General features: G+C 32.5%; 1 protein-coding gene across 3 annotated transcripts in view; it reads right to left on the reverse strand.

The window, feature by feature from the left end:
* The window catches only part of LOC118205388 (annexin-B12-like), a 51,435-nt gene extending 39,393 nt beyond the window's left edge, over positions 1-12,042 (reverse strand). Inside the window, exons 1-3 of one of the 3 annotated variants that reach the window (XM_085817457.1) lie at positions 11,894-12,042; positions 1,619-1,846; positions 1,193-1,527 (exon numbers count right to left, since the gene is read on the reverse strand). In XM_085817457.1, coding sequence (XP_085673583.1) covers positions 1,193-1,527; positions 1,619-1,841 — 558 coding nt within the window. In that variant the 5' untranslated portion in view covers positions 1,842-1,846; positions 11,894-12,042. Of the gene's footprint in view, positions 1-1,192; positions 1,528-1,618; positions 1,847-11,777; positions 11,797-11,893 lie in introns of those variants that run through there. The other 2 variants (XM_085817459.1, XM_085817458.1) reach the window with 2 other exon arrangements.
* Between the last annotated feature and the right edge of the window lie 3,762 nt (positions 12,043-15,804).

The following is a 15,804-nucleotide window of genomic DNA, read 5'->3' on the forward strand; positions in this document are numbered from 1 at the left end:
GAACACAAAACTAGAATCGAAAATGAAAGGCAAGTTGAATATTTTTGAATGAGGTGATTTAAAAATTAAGCAATTTTATGCCAAATATTACACCAATGCACCAACACATCAAGTGCAGGTTTCACGTTTATTAAAATCAATTTTTTGTGCAACTAGAATCTGTGCTTTGTTTCATTTCTTCAAAACTTTTTTTTTTTTTTTTTCATATTCTTGATCCACTTTTTAGTTTTAAATTATTCAAGAGCAATCAGTATTTGTATTATGACTGTTATATACTATAGATTTATAGAGAACTTTAGTTTATTTGATTATAGTGAAACACTTGATGGCTATTTGTCAAAGGTGAGGGATGCCTTTCTGAAGGACTCGCTCATATACACATTACACATGGTGAAAACCATAAAAATACCCAAGCAGCCAGCTTGTTTGCCAGGATTCGAACTCAGAGTGATATTACAAAGAAAAATATAAGGGAGTCAACGACGAATAAAAGAGATTGATGAAAACAAAAAGGTTGGAAATTCCTAGTCCACAGGCTTAAACCAGAACTAATATCCCACAATATATAACATGACATTTGTGAATTCCAATAATGCGACGGTAATGGAAAAAAAAACAAAAAAGATGGATTGACTTTTTATTATTATTATTATTACTATAAATTATTATAATTAATTATTCATCACAAATTGGTGATCTCAGCAAATTTATTCTTTTATTCGAAAAATTTAGCATGTGCATTTATTATGACTATTTGTACCTATCAATTTCAAGAAATTACTCAGCTTCTTCTTTGTGCTGCAACTTTATTAGTTTAGATACAATGTTAAATATATTTATGATTTAGTAAAAAGTATACTGAAAAATTATTAAATGCATAATAAATTAACTAATACACAAAAATTTTGTATCAATGCCAGATTCCAAAACGTATGTATATGCATATATGTGCATACACATTTACATAAATATATACATGCAATATATGAACACATCCATCTATTCATACATACATACGTACATTTCTGAATCTGGCCCTGATAGCAGAAGAGTACCAAATTTTTCCTTATGCCAGCTATGCCACAGATTTATAGATGCCAACTTTTCACACATTCCAATGATATTCTCCCATTTTCATATTTCAGTTAACCTTTCACTAATATGCTTTAAGTTAAATATAAATTATACATACATGACTAGGGTACTGGGAATAATTTGTACTCTGTTTTGGATATAAACCAGGCATACTCAAAACTCCAGTAGAGGGATTTGATGCAGTGGATAAATTGCTAGAAGGATAAGCTGACATTCCACCAGAAGGATAAGGTGAAAAACCAGTAGAAGGATATGGTGAAGAACTTGTAGGAGGATATGATGATGAACCAGCAGGATAAGGTGAAGAACCACCAAGAGGATAAGGAGAACTACTAATTGGAGGATATGGTGAAGAGCCAGTTGAAGGACAAAATGAAGAGCCACTGGGTGGATAAGGTGTTGAGCCACTGGAAGGCTGACTACTAGGATAACCTGAAAGTAATGTTGAATCACTTGCAGGATTTGGCATTGAATCACAAACAGGATAAGGTGATATTTTCACCTTGATTTACATAAGGCATACCAGAATTCCCACTCAAACTAGCAGATGGAAAACCTCTTGCATCATATGGACTGACTGCTGGATATGGTGCAGGAGCAGATGGCATGTTATGTTGATATCCAGTTAGTATAGGTGGATATTCTGGATTTGAAGCAGGTAAATTAGCATTAGGACCATATGGATAACCTCTTGGAATACCAGATGGGGGATTGTTATCTGGCATATGTGGATGTGGGTACTGCATTTTACCTACAACAATAGTGAAAGAACAGTATAAATTATATTATGCCAATAATCTTTAACAGAATTTTTTTTTTTATTTTATGAAATGGAAATGCCTGTTTATTAATTTGTCTTAGGAATAAATCAAATAATTATAATAGACTATTCACAGTTCTTAAAGATTTGAAGATATTTAGATACAGATTTTTCTTTATGAAAAAACACAATACCTTAGCCAAATGAATAATCTATTCTTTATGCATCAAGTTTTCAGAAATGCATTGGCAGTTTAAACAACAAAAACACATTAGGAAAAAGATTATAAAATGGCCCAAAACTGGAGACTATATACTGTCATGCAATCCTCCCCAAATGCTATTTGAAATAACAAAATATTTTATCAAAGTGTTACATTGTTACTTATAGCTCCTTTCTTTCTCTACAGCCTTTATTTATTGCTTTTCAAATATAATGAATAAATTTTTCAATAGCCCAAGACAACAAAATGTCAAGTACCAAACAAAATTGAGCTTCTTAACATCTACAGTGAATGCAGAAAGTTTTCATTTATTCAGTAAGTGTTATGATCTAAAAAAGCACCACCGATAAAAACTATAAACTTAAATTCCAAAATAGGTAATTAAATATGTATAATGAAATATACTTTAATATTTCCATGCGAAATTTACATGAAGATAAATGCTTGCATAAATACGACATTTACAAAACAAAAACAATCCATCATCTTATGCTGTAAAACGTATTCATACATTACACATAATGTTGAATATTTTTATAAATATATATAAATTAACACGTTGTAAGATATCCTTTATTACAAATAACAGCTTCGAGTCTCCTTGTCATCGATTCAATCAAATTTGCTGTTACTGAGCTAGATATGGACTCCAATTTTTCTTTAACAGCAGTTGTGAAGTCATTTTTATTCTAAATGTACCTGAATCTAAAATTTTTATCAAGAATTTACCCTAAATTCTCGATGGGATTGAGGTTAGGGGACTGAGGAAAAAATTTCATAAACTTTGGGCTATTATATAATATACAGAGCCATGTATTTAGGGCTGTAGGCTTGGGATCAGTATCATACACGAAAATATATTCACTATCCAAACCCATTTTTGTCACACTATACAGTAAAGTATTTTTCAAAATATCTATGTATAGCAGATGGTTTATAATGTCATTTATGATGATTAAATTATCGACCCCTGAAGTGCTCATACAAGCCCAAAGCAACACACCTGCACCTCCATGTTTCACTACTAGTAGTAAATTCCTTAGATGCATTTCTGTATTTCATTTCCTCCACACTATTTACCTCACGTCTGATACAAAAATATTGAATTTACTTTCATTTGAAAAAATGTTCTTCCAAAACTCTGGGCTTTCATTCATGTTTTTTTGGCAAAGTATAATCATAACTTTCGACTGTTCTGATTCACAAAGAATTTTCATCTCGCAACACAGTCATTTTGTACTCGTATTTGGTAAACATTTTTTACTAAGCATTTCCTTTTGAAGAAGTTTTGACAGAATTAGCACGGCAAAACAATAGTTTGAATTTTCAAGCCACAACATGGCCATTTTGCACTCGTATTTGGTAAACATTTTTTTATTAGTTATTGCCTTTTGAAGAAGTTTTGATAGAATTAACCCAGCAAAACAGTAGTTTCTTTCACAAAACCATTCTTATATGAATAATTTCAACACTCACTATCTCTTTTTGATTTGACTCAATGTTCCAAAGCCATTCAAGATACTGTGCTGTATAAAAAAAGGACTTTCTAAAAGAACACAGAAATAGTTTTCATGCTTCACACAAGGAGAGGAAACTTATTCCTATTCTCTACTCTTCAAAGTTCACTGAGGATTAATTGAATGTGCCCAATCTAATATGGGACTTCAATAATGTACATCACTCCACTAAGAAACTCGCCCAGTAAACAAGATGCTCTAACCATCATCTCTATAATATAATGTGTAAAAATTCAGGGAATGGATGTCACATGCTTTGAATGAAACAAATAAGTTCAAGAACTATCCTGGCAGTCTTCTGACTTGATACTAGGCTATTCATGGAAATAAACAGATATCTTTACTGAATATTTACCAGAAAAGAAAAATGGTGTTTTTGTTTCAGTATGAATCACAGGAGAGTACAGATGAATCCTGAGAAGCAAGCAACCCCTCAAATGAGGCAGAACTACATCAACTCAAGAGAATATTAGGCATTTGCAGAGCTGTAGGTAGGGTTTTCAGCACCTGGGGACAAATGAAGATTTTACACCCCCCTTTATGGACAAAAATGGAAAACATTTCATTCTGAAATTTCGTAACATCAGTTTGGCGCCCCCTGTAGGCTGTGCCCGGGTATAGATGTCCCCCCTTGCCCACCCTAGCTACGCCACTGGACATTTGGTATGTTGCAAAGGTGTAATCCATTAGGAAATGATTGAAAACAATAACATGGTCAATGCAGAGTTCCAGCTAACTAAGGCAATTCAGTAAATGCTCTAATTCAAGGCAAAAGAATTAAAATGACCTGAGTAATGATGCAGCATGCTTTTTCAAAATCATAGCACTCGTGACATTTTCCAAATTTGACTTATTCAAGAGCTCAGTTGAAACACTGCAACACCAACAGAGTTGTGCAAAATCCAAATGTGCTTTCGGGGAAGGAATGTGCAATGGGACTGTAGCTACCTCGTGCGTGTACTAAAGTTTCACTTCTAGAGAGACATTCATTGAGATGAGTGCATACGAGCAAGAAAAGTAATGACTGCAGGTTCTTCTCGCTAGTGTGAAACTGCTAGCAAAATTGAAGATTCCGATTCTGAATGCGATAATATTTCTGAAAGTGTTCACGGAACTGATTCTGACCAGTAAGATGATGATTCACATGATTTAGAGAGCATATCTTCTTTGACATCAGATGATTTTTTATGTTTGAAAAGATGGAACAATTTGAAGTAAAAAATTACCCTCGAAAAATTTTCGGACACAGCCGCACAATATAGTGACACATTTACCTGGTGTCAAAAAAAGCTTTAGAAATTTGAAAAATCCAACTGTTTATTGCAAATTTTTGATGAAGAAATAATGGAAGATTTGGTGAAATCAACAAACATTTACCGTAATTTTGCGCGTATAGTCCGCAGACTATCTGTGTTTAAAATGCAAATTTTTGAAGCTGTGGATTATCCACCAGTGCAGATAATACACTGGTTGTTCACGGTTAAAATTGTTGAAATTTAAAAAACATGCTGTCATGAACTGCTGATGATCAAATATAAAAAAAGCGTGAGATTCCAAAAAAACATTCGTATGTATCGTATCGATAGTAAACCATAGAGCATAGTGCAGAACGAATGAGTAGTAGCAAGTAGAGCTCCTAAAATCCAGGCTGGCGCATCAAGCGATGCAGGGATATGAACACTCAATTAGCGCTACCAGAGTCTTGTATCCCAGTAGCCTTCGCACTGCTTTAACGCAACTGCCGGGAAGGGGAAAAGTAGTTGATGCGTCAGCTCGATTTTAGGAGTTTTAGTAGCAAGTATGTGGAGTATGAAAAAAAAGCATGATTCGTTTACTTGTAGCGTGGTTTGGCAACACCGAGTGAGTGGAGTCGAAGGTCACATTTCATTTCCACTTATCACGAGGACAGCACGTTGCACAGTATTTTGTTTTCGTATTTTGTCTTTCATCTTCGATAACGTTGATGAAACATCGCCGGAGTTTTACTGCTGAGTTTAAACTCAAGGTAGTTGAGAAAGCTGAAAAAGATGGAAATAGAGAAGCGGGCCGTTATTTTGAAGTGGACGAGAAAGCGGTGAGAAATTGGCGCAAACAAAAGGATGTGTTAAAAAGCATGGGAAGAAAGCGATCCAATCGGCACGGAAAAGTAAAATGGACAGCTTTAGAGGAAAATTTACTGAGATGGGTTCTCGACCAAAGAAATGCCGGAAGCTCCATTTCAACAGTTAAAATCCGTCTCCGAGCGAAGTCCATGGCAGAAGAGATGCAGATAACGGACTTCAAGGGAGGAATAAATTGGGTTTACCGCTTCATGCTTCGTAAAATCTTGAGAGTTTGCAGCAGAACGACAATGTGTCAGGCTGTTCCGAACGACGTAGATGAAAAAAAAGCTTCTTTTCTTCAGCTTACAAGGAAAGTTATAGCAGAAGGGAAGTATTCCCTAAAAAATATTATAAATATGGACGAAGTTCCATTAACATTTGATTGCCCACCGAATTGCACCGTCGATACTTGTGGAGTGAAAACAATATCAATAACAACAATTGGTCAAGAAAAGACCCAATTCACAGTGATGCCTGTCTGCTGTGCTGACAGCACAAAGTTGAAGCCGCTCTTAATCTTTAAGAGAAAAACAATTCCCAAGGAAAATTTTCCTCGAATAGTCGTAATACGGTGCAATGAAAAGGGTTGGTGCAACGAGGACATTATGCTCGATTGGTTTCAAGAAGTTTGGAAGAAGAGAGAAGGTGCCTTTTTCAATTCCAAGGGAATACTAATTATGGATTCCATGACGGCACACATAAAAGACAGTGTAAAGGCAGAAGCTAAAAAAAAAAACATTGGTGCTGAACTTAGCGTTATTCCAGGAGGTTTAACAAAAATCCTGCAACCTCTGGATATTAGCGTGAACAAAAGTTTCAAGTCCCACATACGTGCTTGCTGGAAGATCTGGATGTCGGAAGGTTTACATACTTTCACAAAAGGAGGAAATATGAGACGCTCTTCATACACTGAAGTTGCCAAATAGGTCGATAAATCCTGGAAAAGTGTTAAAGTGTCAACCATCCGATCGGGATTTATAAAAGCCAGGATTGTTAGTGAAAGCGAGGAAATCACTGACAGGGAAGATAGTGATGCTGAAAATGAACTTTCGGACACTCTTCCCGAAAATATATTAGAACGGTTTAATTCTGATACCGATGAATCGGACTTTGAAGGTTTTTGTGAATATAGTAGAATGTGTGATTAATTAATATATGATTAATTAGTAAGCACTGTTTTTTATTTGTATTTAGCATTTTATTTCTGAAGGTATATTAGTAAGTAAGTACTTTTTTTCTATTTATACTTAGTTCTTTGTTTCTAAAATACATTAATATTGCCGTATTAAAAAAATGTAATTTCGGACGTATAGTCCGCAGACTATCCGGTGGTGCGAACTATCTGACGATTTTTGAAATTTTTTTATATAAAATCATATCTGCAGATTATACGTGTGAAACAGCGGTACATTTCATCAATAACAAACAAATTCTCTAGAGAATGTGATGCACAAGAGACAAACGTAGCTGAATTGAAGGCGTTGTTTTTCCTATTATATTACGCTGGAGTGCTGAGAGCAGCACTACTCAAAGCAAAGATTTGTGGTCAGCTGACAGAAGCGGAATAACTGTTTTTCAAATAACAATGTCTATCAACCGATTCCACTTCCTGTTGAGGTGTATTAGGTTTGATGACATAAATTTACGAGCAGAGCGAAAGATGACGGCTAGACTTGCACTTATTAGAAATGTTTTTCAAATATTTATCCAAAACATACGAAAAATATATTCTTTATCTGAATATTGTACTATAGACGAAAAATTAGAACCTTTTCGAGAAAGGTGTCAATTCAGACAATATATAAAAAGTAAGCTCCCAAGATATGGAATAAAAACTTTTGCTTTGTGCGATTCTCATACTTATTATGCATACAACTTAGAAATTTATGCAGGTCAGCAGCCTGTCGGACTATATAGACAATCAAATGTGGCACTGGATGTTGTACAAAGATTTCTTGCACCCATAAGTGGCACTGAAAGAAACATAACTATGGACAATTGGTACATGAGCATTCCTTTGGCCAGTTAGTACATGAGCATTCCTTTGGCCAATGAATTATTGAAAAAGCACAAATTGACATGTTTTGGGACACTTCGAAAAGATAAGCGTGAAATTCTAGGAGAATTTCTGCCAAATAAAACAGGCTTCTGTACTCTTCGTGTTTTGGGTTTAGAGGTAAAGAATTAACTCTTACTTTATATGTTCCAAAAAAGAGTAAATTGGTTCTTGTTCTATAATCCATGTATGAGGATAATCAAATCGATCCATTGTCTAAAGAGCAGCTCAAGCTCGAAATGATAACTTTTTGCAACTCTACAAAAGGTTATGTTTATACTGTTAATGAGTTATGCGGAAGTTATGTGGAACTGTTTCAAGAAAATACCACCGCTGGCCTCTAACGGTATTTTTCGAACTAATATTGCAGGTATAAATGTTTTTATTATTCATCGATCAAATAATGACCAAGTGATTATGAACCGAAGAGCTTTTCTCAAAGATTTAGCATTAGAGCTTGTAAAAGAACATGTCCGAAAATGGGCTGCAATTCTCTCTCTCTCTCTCTCGAAAGAACTCAAAACTAGAGTAAAATGGTTGGCAGGAATAGAAGATGCAGCAGACCTCTACCAAAATAATTGTTTGTAAAAATATGTTGTCACTATGTGAGGATTGTTCAAAATGAGATTATTTGATTAATAAAATTCAGTCAGGAAGGGGGAGGGGCGGAAAACCTATGTGTTATTTATATTTTTTAATATTTGTATTTAGAATCTATTCTTTGATATGAATAATTGTATGATATTATATTGAGTTTTAAGGAAAAATGCTACTAAGAATGCAGCCTTTCATATTCTAATGCTTTATCAAACCACTCTTTATAACAAACACTTATGTTTAAAAAATATGTACATATGAAAACTTATTTTTCTAATATAAGAAATCATATACGTATCTTATATAAGTTAGTAATTTTGCATAAATTTCGATTTTTATGGCTTACTTTAGGTAACCAGCATGGAAATGTTTGTATAACTTGAAGTAAAATTATCTCGAATTAAAACAAGAAAAAAGGTTTAACAGAATTCACAATGCTATTTGTCATTTATACATTAATTTAAAAGAAAATGCATTTATTTATATGTTGGGGGTGAACTCCGAAAAACAAACACTGGGGTAAAATTTGTTCTGCGTGTGTACTAACATAGAGCAGTGATGTGCTTGTGCTGAAGGGTTAAATGATGCAGGGCATCTTATAATATTATCTCAGTATGCTACCATCATGTTCTGAAGTTTTACGTGCAGAATTAAATTATTATTTTTTTATCTTAACTACATGTGCAGTTTTATGATCTTATTCAGTATGGGTTATCATAAACTAAGATAAAACTAAATATATGACTCATCCCAACTCATCTCTTCATTGGGGATTATAAATTTGAAACAGGTACAGATTTCCTTTCAATGGGATCGATGCCATAAACAATAAAATCCTACCTAAAATAAAGAGCTGCACTGTTGTAGCTAATAAAGCTTTTTATTTAGATATGGCCTTTTTTGTCTAGAAAGATAAATCTATTATTTTACAAAATCCTAATCCATCCTGTCCTGACTTATGCTTCAGAGGCCTGGACTATGACAGGAAGAGATCTTGGGTACTTTTAAATGCAAGGTCCTGAGAAGCATTTTCACAGGAATTCAGGAAAATGCAACATGGCATAGAAGACACAACATCGAATTTTACCAAAAGTTCAAACAGCCAGATGTTGTTCATTTTATTAAAATAAGCTGCCTCAGTTGGGCTAGGCATGTTATCGATATGAACCACAACATACTAAAAGAAACTTTTTCAAATAGACCAGGTAACACAAGAAGAGGAAGAACCAAAGTTTTGGTGGATAGGTGCTATTGGAAAGAGGGTCAGTTTGAACACCTAACAAAGGAGGACAATTTAGTCCTTAAAACTAGAAATTGGAGCAGTCTGGCTGCTAATAGAGGTGGTTGAAAACGCCTAAGAAGAAGTGGTTGAAACGTCTATCAGAAGGCCTTGGCCCACTCTGGGCTATCATGCCATGGAAGATGATATGTATTGTTTATCACTGCTTCTATTTTTCAAATATAACAATATCCTTTATTGCAAATTAAAAATTTTACAATAGAGTAAGACCATTACCTCTTTGTTTGATTCTACTTTTACAAACTGGAAACTACAAGGGGGAGTGGGAGAGACTCGAAATGAAAAGAAAATGCTTTGTTTTCTTATTTAGAGAAGAGAGATTCAATTGGCCATTACAAAATAAAAAAATTTAAAAAATAAACTTAAAAGTTTAAAATTTGCGTATTAGAAATACAGTATCCAGTAACAAGAATTATTTACTTATATTTATAAACAACCCAGGGCTTAATTTCTAAAATCAGAAGTGCCGGAGCCCCATGCAAGACTGCCAGGAAAGAGGAACAAGAGTAAAATAAATAAATTAAATTGCATTAAAATCATTAATAATTTAAAAATAAATAGTTAATTATTACCAGATTTATTAATGATATTAATAATTAATATTTGTATTCTTATTTAATTAATCAGTTATTCGTAATTATTGTTATTTAATTAATTAATTGTTCAGTTATTTAATAATTAATTATTAGTCATTAAAATAATTAAATAGTTAAAGATTAAAGTAATTAAATGATTAAAATTAAATTACAAGCACAGAGATCAATTGAAATTTAATAAGCACTTTTTAATGTAATTTTATTGCTAAAAATAAAATTTTCGAGATCATATGTCTACTCTACGGAAACTGTTGTTCACTTACACAGAAAAGTGCCTGAACCTTCTTATTTATGGCTCCAGTGCACTCCATCTAGAACTATGAGTTATTCCAAAAACTAAGAAGTGACCGTGCAATTTAAGCTCTGAAACAATCACATTACTTAACCCCCCCCCCCGAAAAAAAAAATATCCTCCTTGTTACTTTGTTTGAATTCTTCTATCCAAATAAACTCGGACATGTTTTATGGCTTATTGAATAATATAAATATACAGATAGTACTCTTGAATATTTCTGAAAGCTATCATGCAGCTTCTAATACCATAGTGTTTTGGCTACCTCTGCTCTAAATTTTCATGCTTCTAATAGGCACACAAAAAATGACATTAAATCAACTTTAAAACAAATGAAGCATGTAGAATTATGGTTAAGATCTTTGAAATATTAATGCAGGAAGGAACTGCTAAAGAGAATGATAAACACACTTTTTAATAGATGGCAAGAAAATAACATTATTGTTGCATTTATACTATATGCAAACAACTGATGGTATAACAAAATTGCTTAAACTCTGATAGAAATATGTGACAACATGTAAATAAATATATGCAAATATACATGACTTACATTTTTAAAGCATAATATGAACAGTAATTTTTAGATAAAATGACCTTTCGTTATATTTTAGATAACACAGACACATACAGAAATTTAAGAAAAATCAGACTTTCCCAAAATTATAGCTGTACTATCTTGCATTGGATGCAACATCATTACTAAGCTTACAATCTATTCTACATTTATATAGACCTAAATGAAAAAAATTCACAGCTGAAATTAATATCTAAAACAAAATGAATGGTATTCTTAAATGGAAAGAAAAACTTCCCATAAACACACAATTACGTCAGAATCTATAGAATATTAATTTACCAGTACATTATAATGAAATTATTTTAATTCATAAGATATAATCTGATGCTCAAAAGTAAGGTAGATCGAATCACAGCTTCTCTTCAAAGACAACTTTTTTTTATATTTCTTTCGATAGCTTACTAATGTTACATCATTCCGAAATAGTGACAGAAAACATATTTCCTTTTAAAAGATTTTCCAAAAACGTTAAAAATAAAACACGTAAACTGATTATTTTTTGTGTGATTCTCAGATCAAACTTAACAATATCACAATAATTTAAGTTTTATCGAAAACTAAAACACAGATTTCATTTCGAAATGCCGGTGCTTGAGTAAAATGCTCTTTAAATTATTCAAAATATCAACGAGAAAGTTAGCGAAATTTCTAACACAAACTTTTTAAACATCATTTTCCACATAGATTCCCTGATCATACTTAAAATATAATGTGATTACTACACGTAATGTATAAACACAATGCTTTTGTGCACAAAATCCCGAAACCTACTTACTTAGTTCACACGACGGAAGCACACGTACAGATGATCCAGAAATACCAACTATTTACAATCAAAACTGCAATCACTACAATCGTGATGCCAAAAGTAACATACCTTAAAATAAAATACTCAAAGACGTCAGAGTCACATGATGCTGAGTTGCAATTAAAAAATTTTAAGATTTTTTATTATTATTATTTGCTAAAAAAACGCAAAAATACTGCGTGGAAAAGTTTCAGGAGATGAAATCAGACTATCGCGAAATCGTTGCTACACAATTTTTCGGATATTCTTCGGATTATGCAACTGTAGTATTAGTTTCCTTCGAGCATTTAACATTCTGCTGTAACTTTACAGTTTCAAATTGGAATATCTTCCCGTACGCGTATTTCCAAACCCTACCCCACTTTTCGAATTTTTGACGTCACGGAAATATCGACTAGTTTCACCTGGCAAAACGACGTACCCCACTTTTGACTACTACGGCGCGCTTTCGAAAAAATTGTGGTGCCGACTAGTGTGTTTAGATGGTAATTATGAGATTTTCGCAATTTAAATTATTATGAGTGGAAATTTACGCAAAATCTTTAGTGAATGGTTATTGTTTATTGCCGTAGTATATCTGAGGAAAGAGGAGAATAATTCACTGCTAATATATACATTAACAGTATGAAAAATCTGAAAGGTGATACTCGGCAATAAATGTGATGCATTCATCGCAAAATTCAGCGACGCCAGTAAAACAAACGAGAGTGCTCGAAAAACTTATGCACATCTGAAGTCACTATACAAACATTGTATGTGTGCCAATACAAATATTTTAATTTAAAAAAAAAAAAAAAAAAAACACTTGCAGAAAACTTCAAATCAAGGAATAAGAAAGAATTGCAGTGCCTCTGTGTGCTTAAAAACTAGGATGCATTCTGCAGACTTTTATGCCAAAATCAAGGTTGACAAATATATTAATAAATTTTAATGTTTCTTTCAGTGTATATATTTCAAAAGTATTAAAATAGCATGAGCAGTTATTTAATTGTTTAAAACAACAATAAAGTTCATTTAAGATATACAAGGAACTTTATAATTATCAAAATATTTCATTGCTTTGGTGAAAAACTGAAATTTACTAAATTAACTAACTTTTATAACATTAAATTTGTTCATAACTGTAGTATTATGCTATGCTTTAAAAAAGCTTAAATACTTTATTCATTTGTTATACATTAAAATATTTTCTGATTTATTTACTAAATGTGTAATTAATTATCAGGATTACTAAATGTGTTAAGAATTTCCATACATGCTTGTGCAGTGTGATTGCATGTTTGTGTAATGAACTTTGATTTTCATGAACGAAAAAGAAATACAATCTCCGAATAAGTACTTTTTCGTTTTCAACTAGTAATCTAAACTCATAAAAACAGTTCATCTTATTTGTATCAACTTGACTACAGTCAAGTCGTTAATCCGGACTCGTCGGGAGTTCGGCGATTCCGGATTATCGATTTTTCCGGATTATAGATCATCAGTTTAAATCTGGTAAGATGGCATGCAGAAATTACAAAATTAAAAATATGAAACCGTAATTTATGAAATAAAGAACAATTATGATCTAAAGGGTATCAAAATTTACAAAAAGAAAAAGCTTAATATTTATTTGTTTACTTTATTAAACATTTCCTTCAATGTAAGTTGCTTCGTTTCTTGTGATAATACTTTCTCTTTAATTCTATTAAACAGACATAATTTCTTGTTTAGTTACAAAGTTCCGCTGTTCAAGTCCTATAATTGCTGTGTTGAGAATACCGACTAATTTGTCAATCGAAATGTTTTCGTTCTCAATAACCTCTGGGTCACTTTCTTCACTATCGGAAGCGAATTATAATGACGAGGAACTTGATTTAAATCATATCAAAGACGGAGTATATCGAGATGAAATACTACACTAAGTACGGAATTATAAACCAAATAAAATAAAAGCATCTGCTCTGAAGATAAGGATAGTGCTGACAGATCAACTTCCAATCCGCAGCGTGAAATTGATAAACAGATTTCGGATTTCAAAACATACTTTCGCTTTGTAGATACAAATTACATATTAGTAAATATATATCGGAAATTCTATTTGACATAATCTTTCTAATCTATCATAATCTAATAATGACGTTTCTGCCCCCCCTCTGCCGCAGAGCAGCGTGAAATTGATAAACAGATTTCGGATTTCAAAACATACTTTCGCTTTGTAGTAAATATATATCGGAAATTCTATTTGACATAATCGAAAGTTCAAGCTTTTATAAAATTGCTCTAACAGTCTGCAAAAAATAATAAGCCGGATCCAATTCGAAGATTAAGGAACAACGCAATCTGCAACATTAACTGAATTAGATAACTTTAGCTTAGCGTATAACTCCGTTACACATTAAACGCGCATGCGCACAAACATATTCGCAGCTGTAAGGGTCTTATGCGCTCTCGTAAACGCCTGTGCGCATGCGTAAACGCGACGCATGCGCAGAAAGTTTGTAGCTTTGAGGTCCGGATTATAGATCATTCCGGATTATGGGTGTCCGAATTAACGACTTTTGACTGTATTTAATATTATGCACGATTTTGAAAAAAATGTATGCTGCTAATCTTTGGAATATGATAATGGATGATTTTTACAATGGTTGTTATGTGGATTAAGACTGCAAGTTGAGACTTTAAATATGAACAATAGTAATCTGAAAATTTGAAGTAGTAATTTTATATCCAACAATCTCTGCCAAATAACTTCCATATTTTAAGCAATTAAAATATATATTTTTAACCGTTTGTTATTAATTTTATAAAGTACATTCTATAATTTAAATTTTATTTACTTTCATCTATTTTAATGTTTGCCATTATAAATTTTATACTACTTTTTTAAGATTTCATAGTTGCTAATTAAACTTCCTTTAAAATTTATTTAGTTATTTTATACATACATTTATATTTTATGTAAGAAAGGAATTTATGTGCAATAGATATACAGTGAAAATCATTTAACACAAAACTGAGGGGACTGAAATATTTTTTCGTGTTAAAGAATATTAATATATACATATATATATATTCAACAAAATTAAGCTTATTAGAGTACATTTTATTTACATAGATAGGTGTATATGTATTTATTTTATAAAAGTCAATGAAACAAAAGCATCCACAAGAACTTAAGAGAATTTAATACAAAATTTTCAAGTTTTTTGAAAAACAAAACATTTATTGAGTTTTGGGAAAATAATCTGATATTTTTCTTTGCATTGTCTTTTTTTAGGCACCAAATTGTTCAGTGTCAAACGTTTTGTTATTCATTTCACCATTGGAATGTGCGTCTGAATAATTGTCCATACCTTTTATGATGTTCCTCATTTCGGATGAGGTGGGAACAGGAACATTAATTTTATTTTCGTCACCAGAATCTGCATCAATGATATTTTTTTAGCTTTGAACAAACTCCAAAATAACTTTGTCCGCCATAATTGGGGCTGTACACACATTATCATAAATTACTGCAACAAATTCTTCCGATAGTACAGTACGACAGTTCATTAATACAGAAACTTTCTCAAACATTTTATTAAGTGTCAGCTCAGTTTCACTATCCTACTTCTCTATTTCTTTTGGTGCCAAAGAATCTGATACTTTTGAGAATTGTGTGTAATGAAAATAATTTTCATTCATCCTTGGAGTCGCTGAATTCCATGCAGTGCAACCAAACTCACTAATTTTTACTCGCACTGCCATGTACTCGTCACCGAATTCCAAAGCTGACTGATGAGAGATGAGATGTTTGTGTGGCGTTTGTAGAGGTGGAAGGTGAAAGTAGCGTAGATAAACAAAACTGACTCATGTCGCAGGCTATTCCGAGGGTATTTCAAAGCCAAATTAGCCTC

The sequence above is a fragment of the Stegodyphus dumicola genome, chromosome 5, assembly GCF_044657685.1.
Source record: "Stegodyphus dumicola isolate Sdum_Otavi_A_Nest chromosome 5, ASM4465768v1".
In the NCBI taxonomy this organism is placed as follows: Eukaryota; Metazoa; Arthropoda; class Arachnida; order Araneae; family Eresidae; genus Stegodyphus; species Stegodyphus dumicola.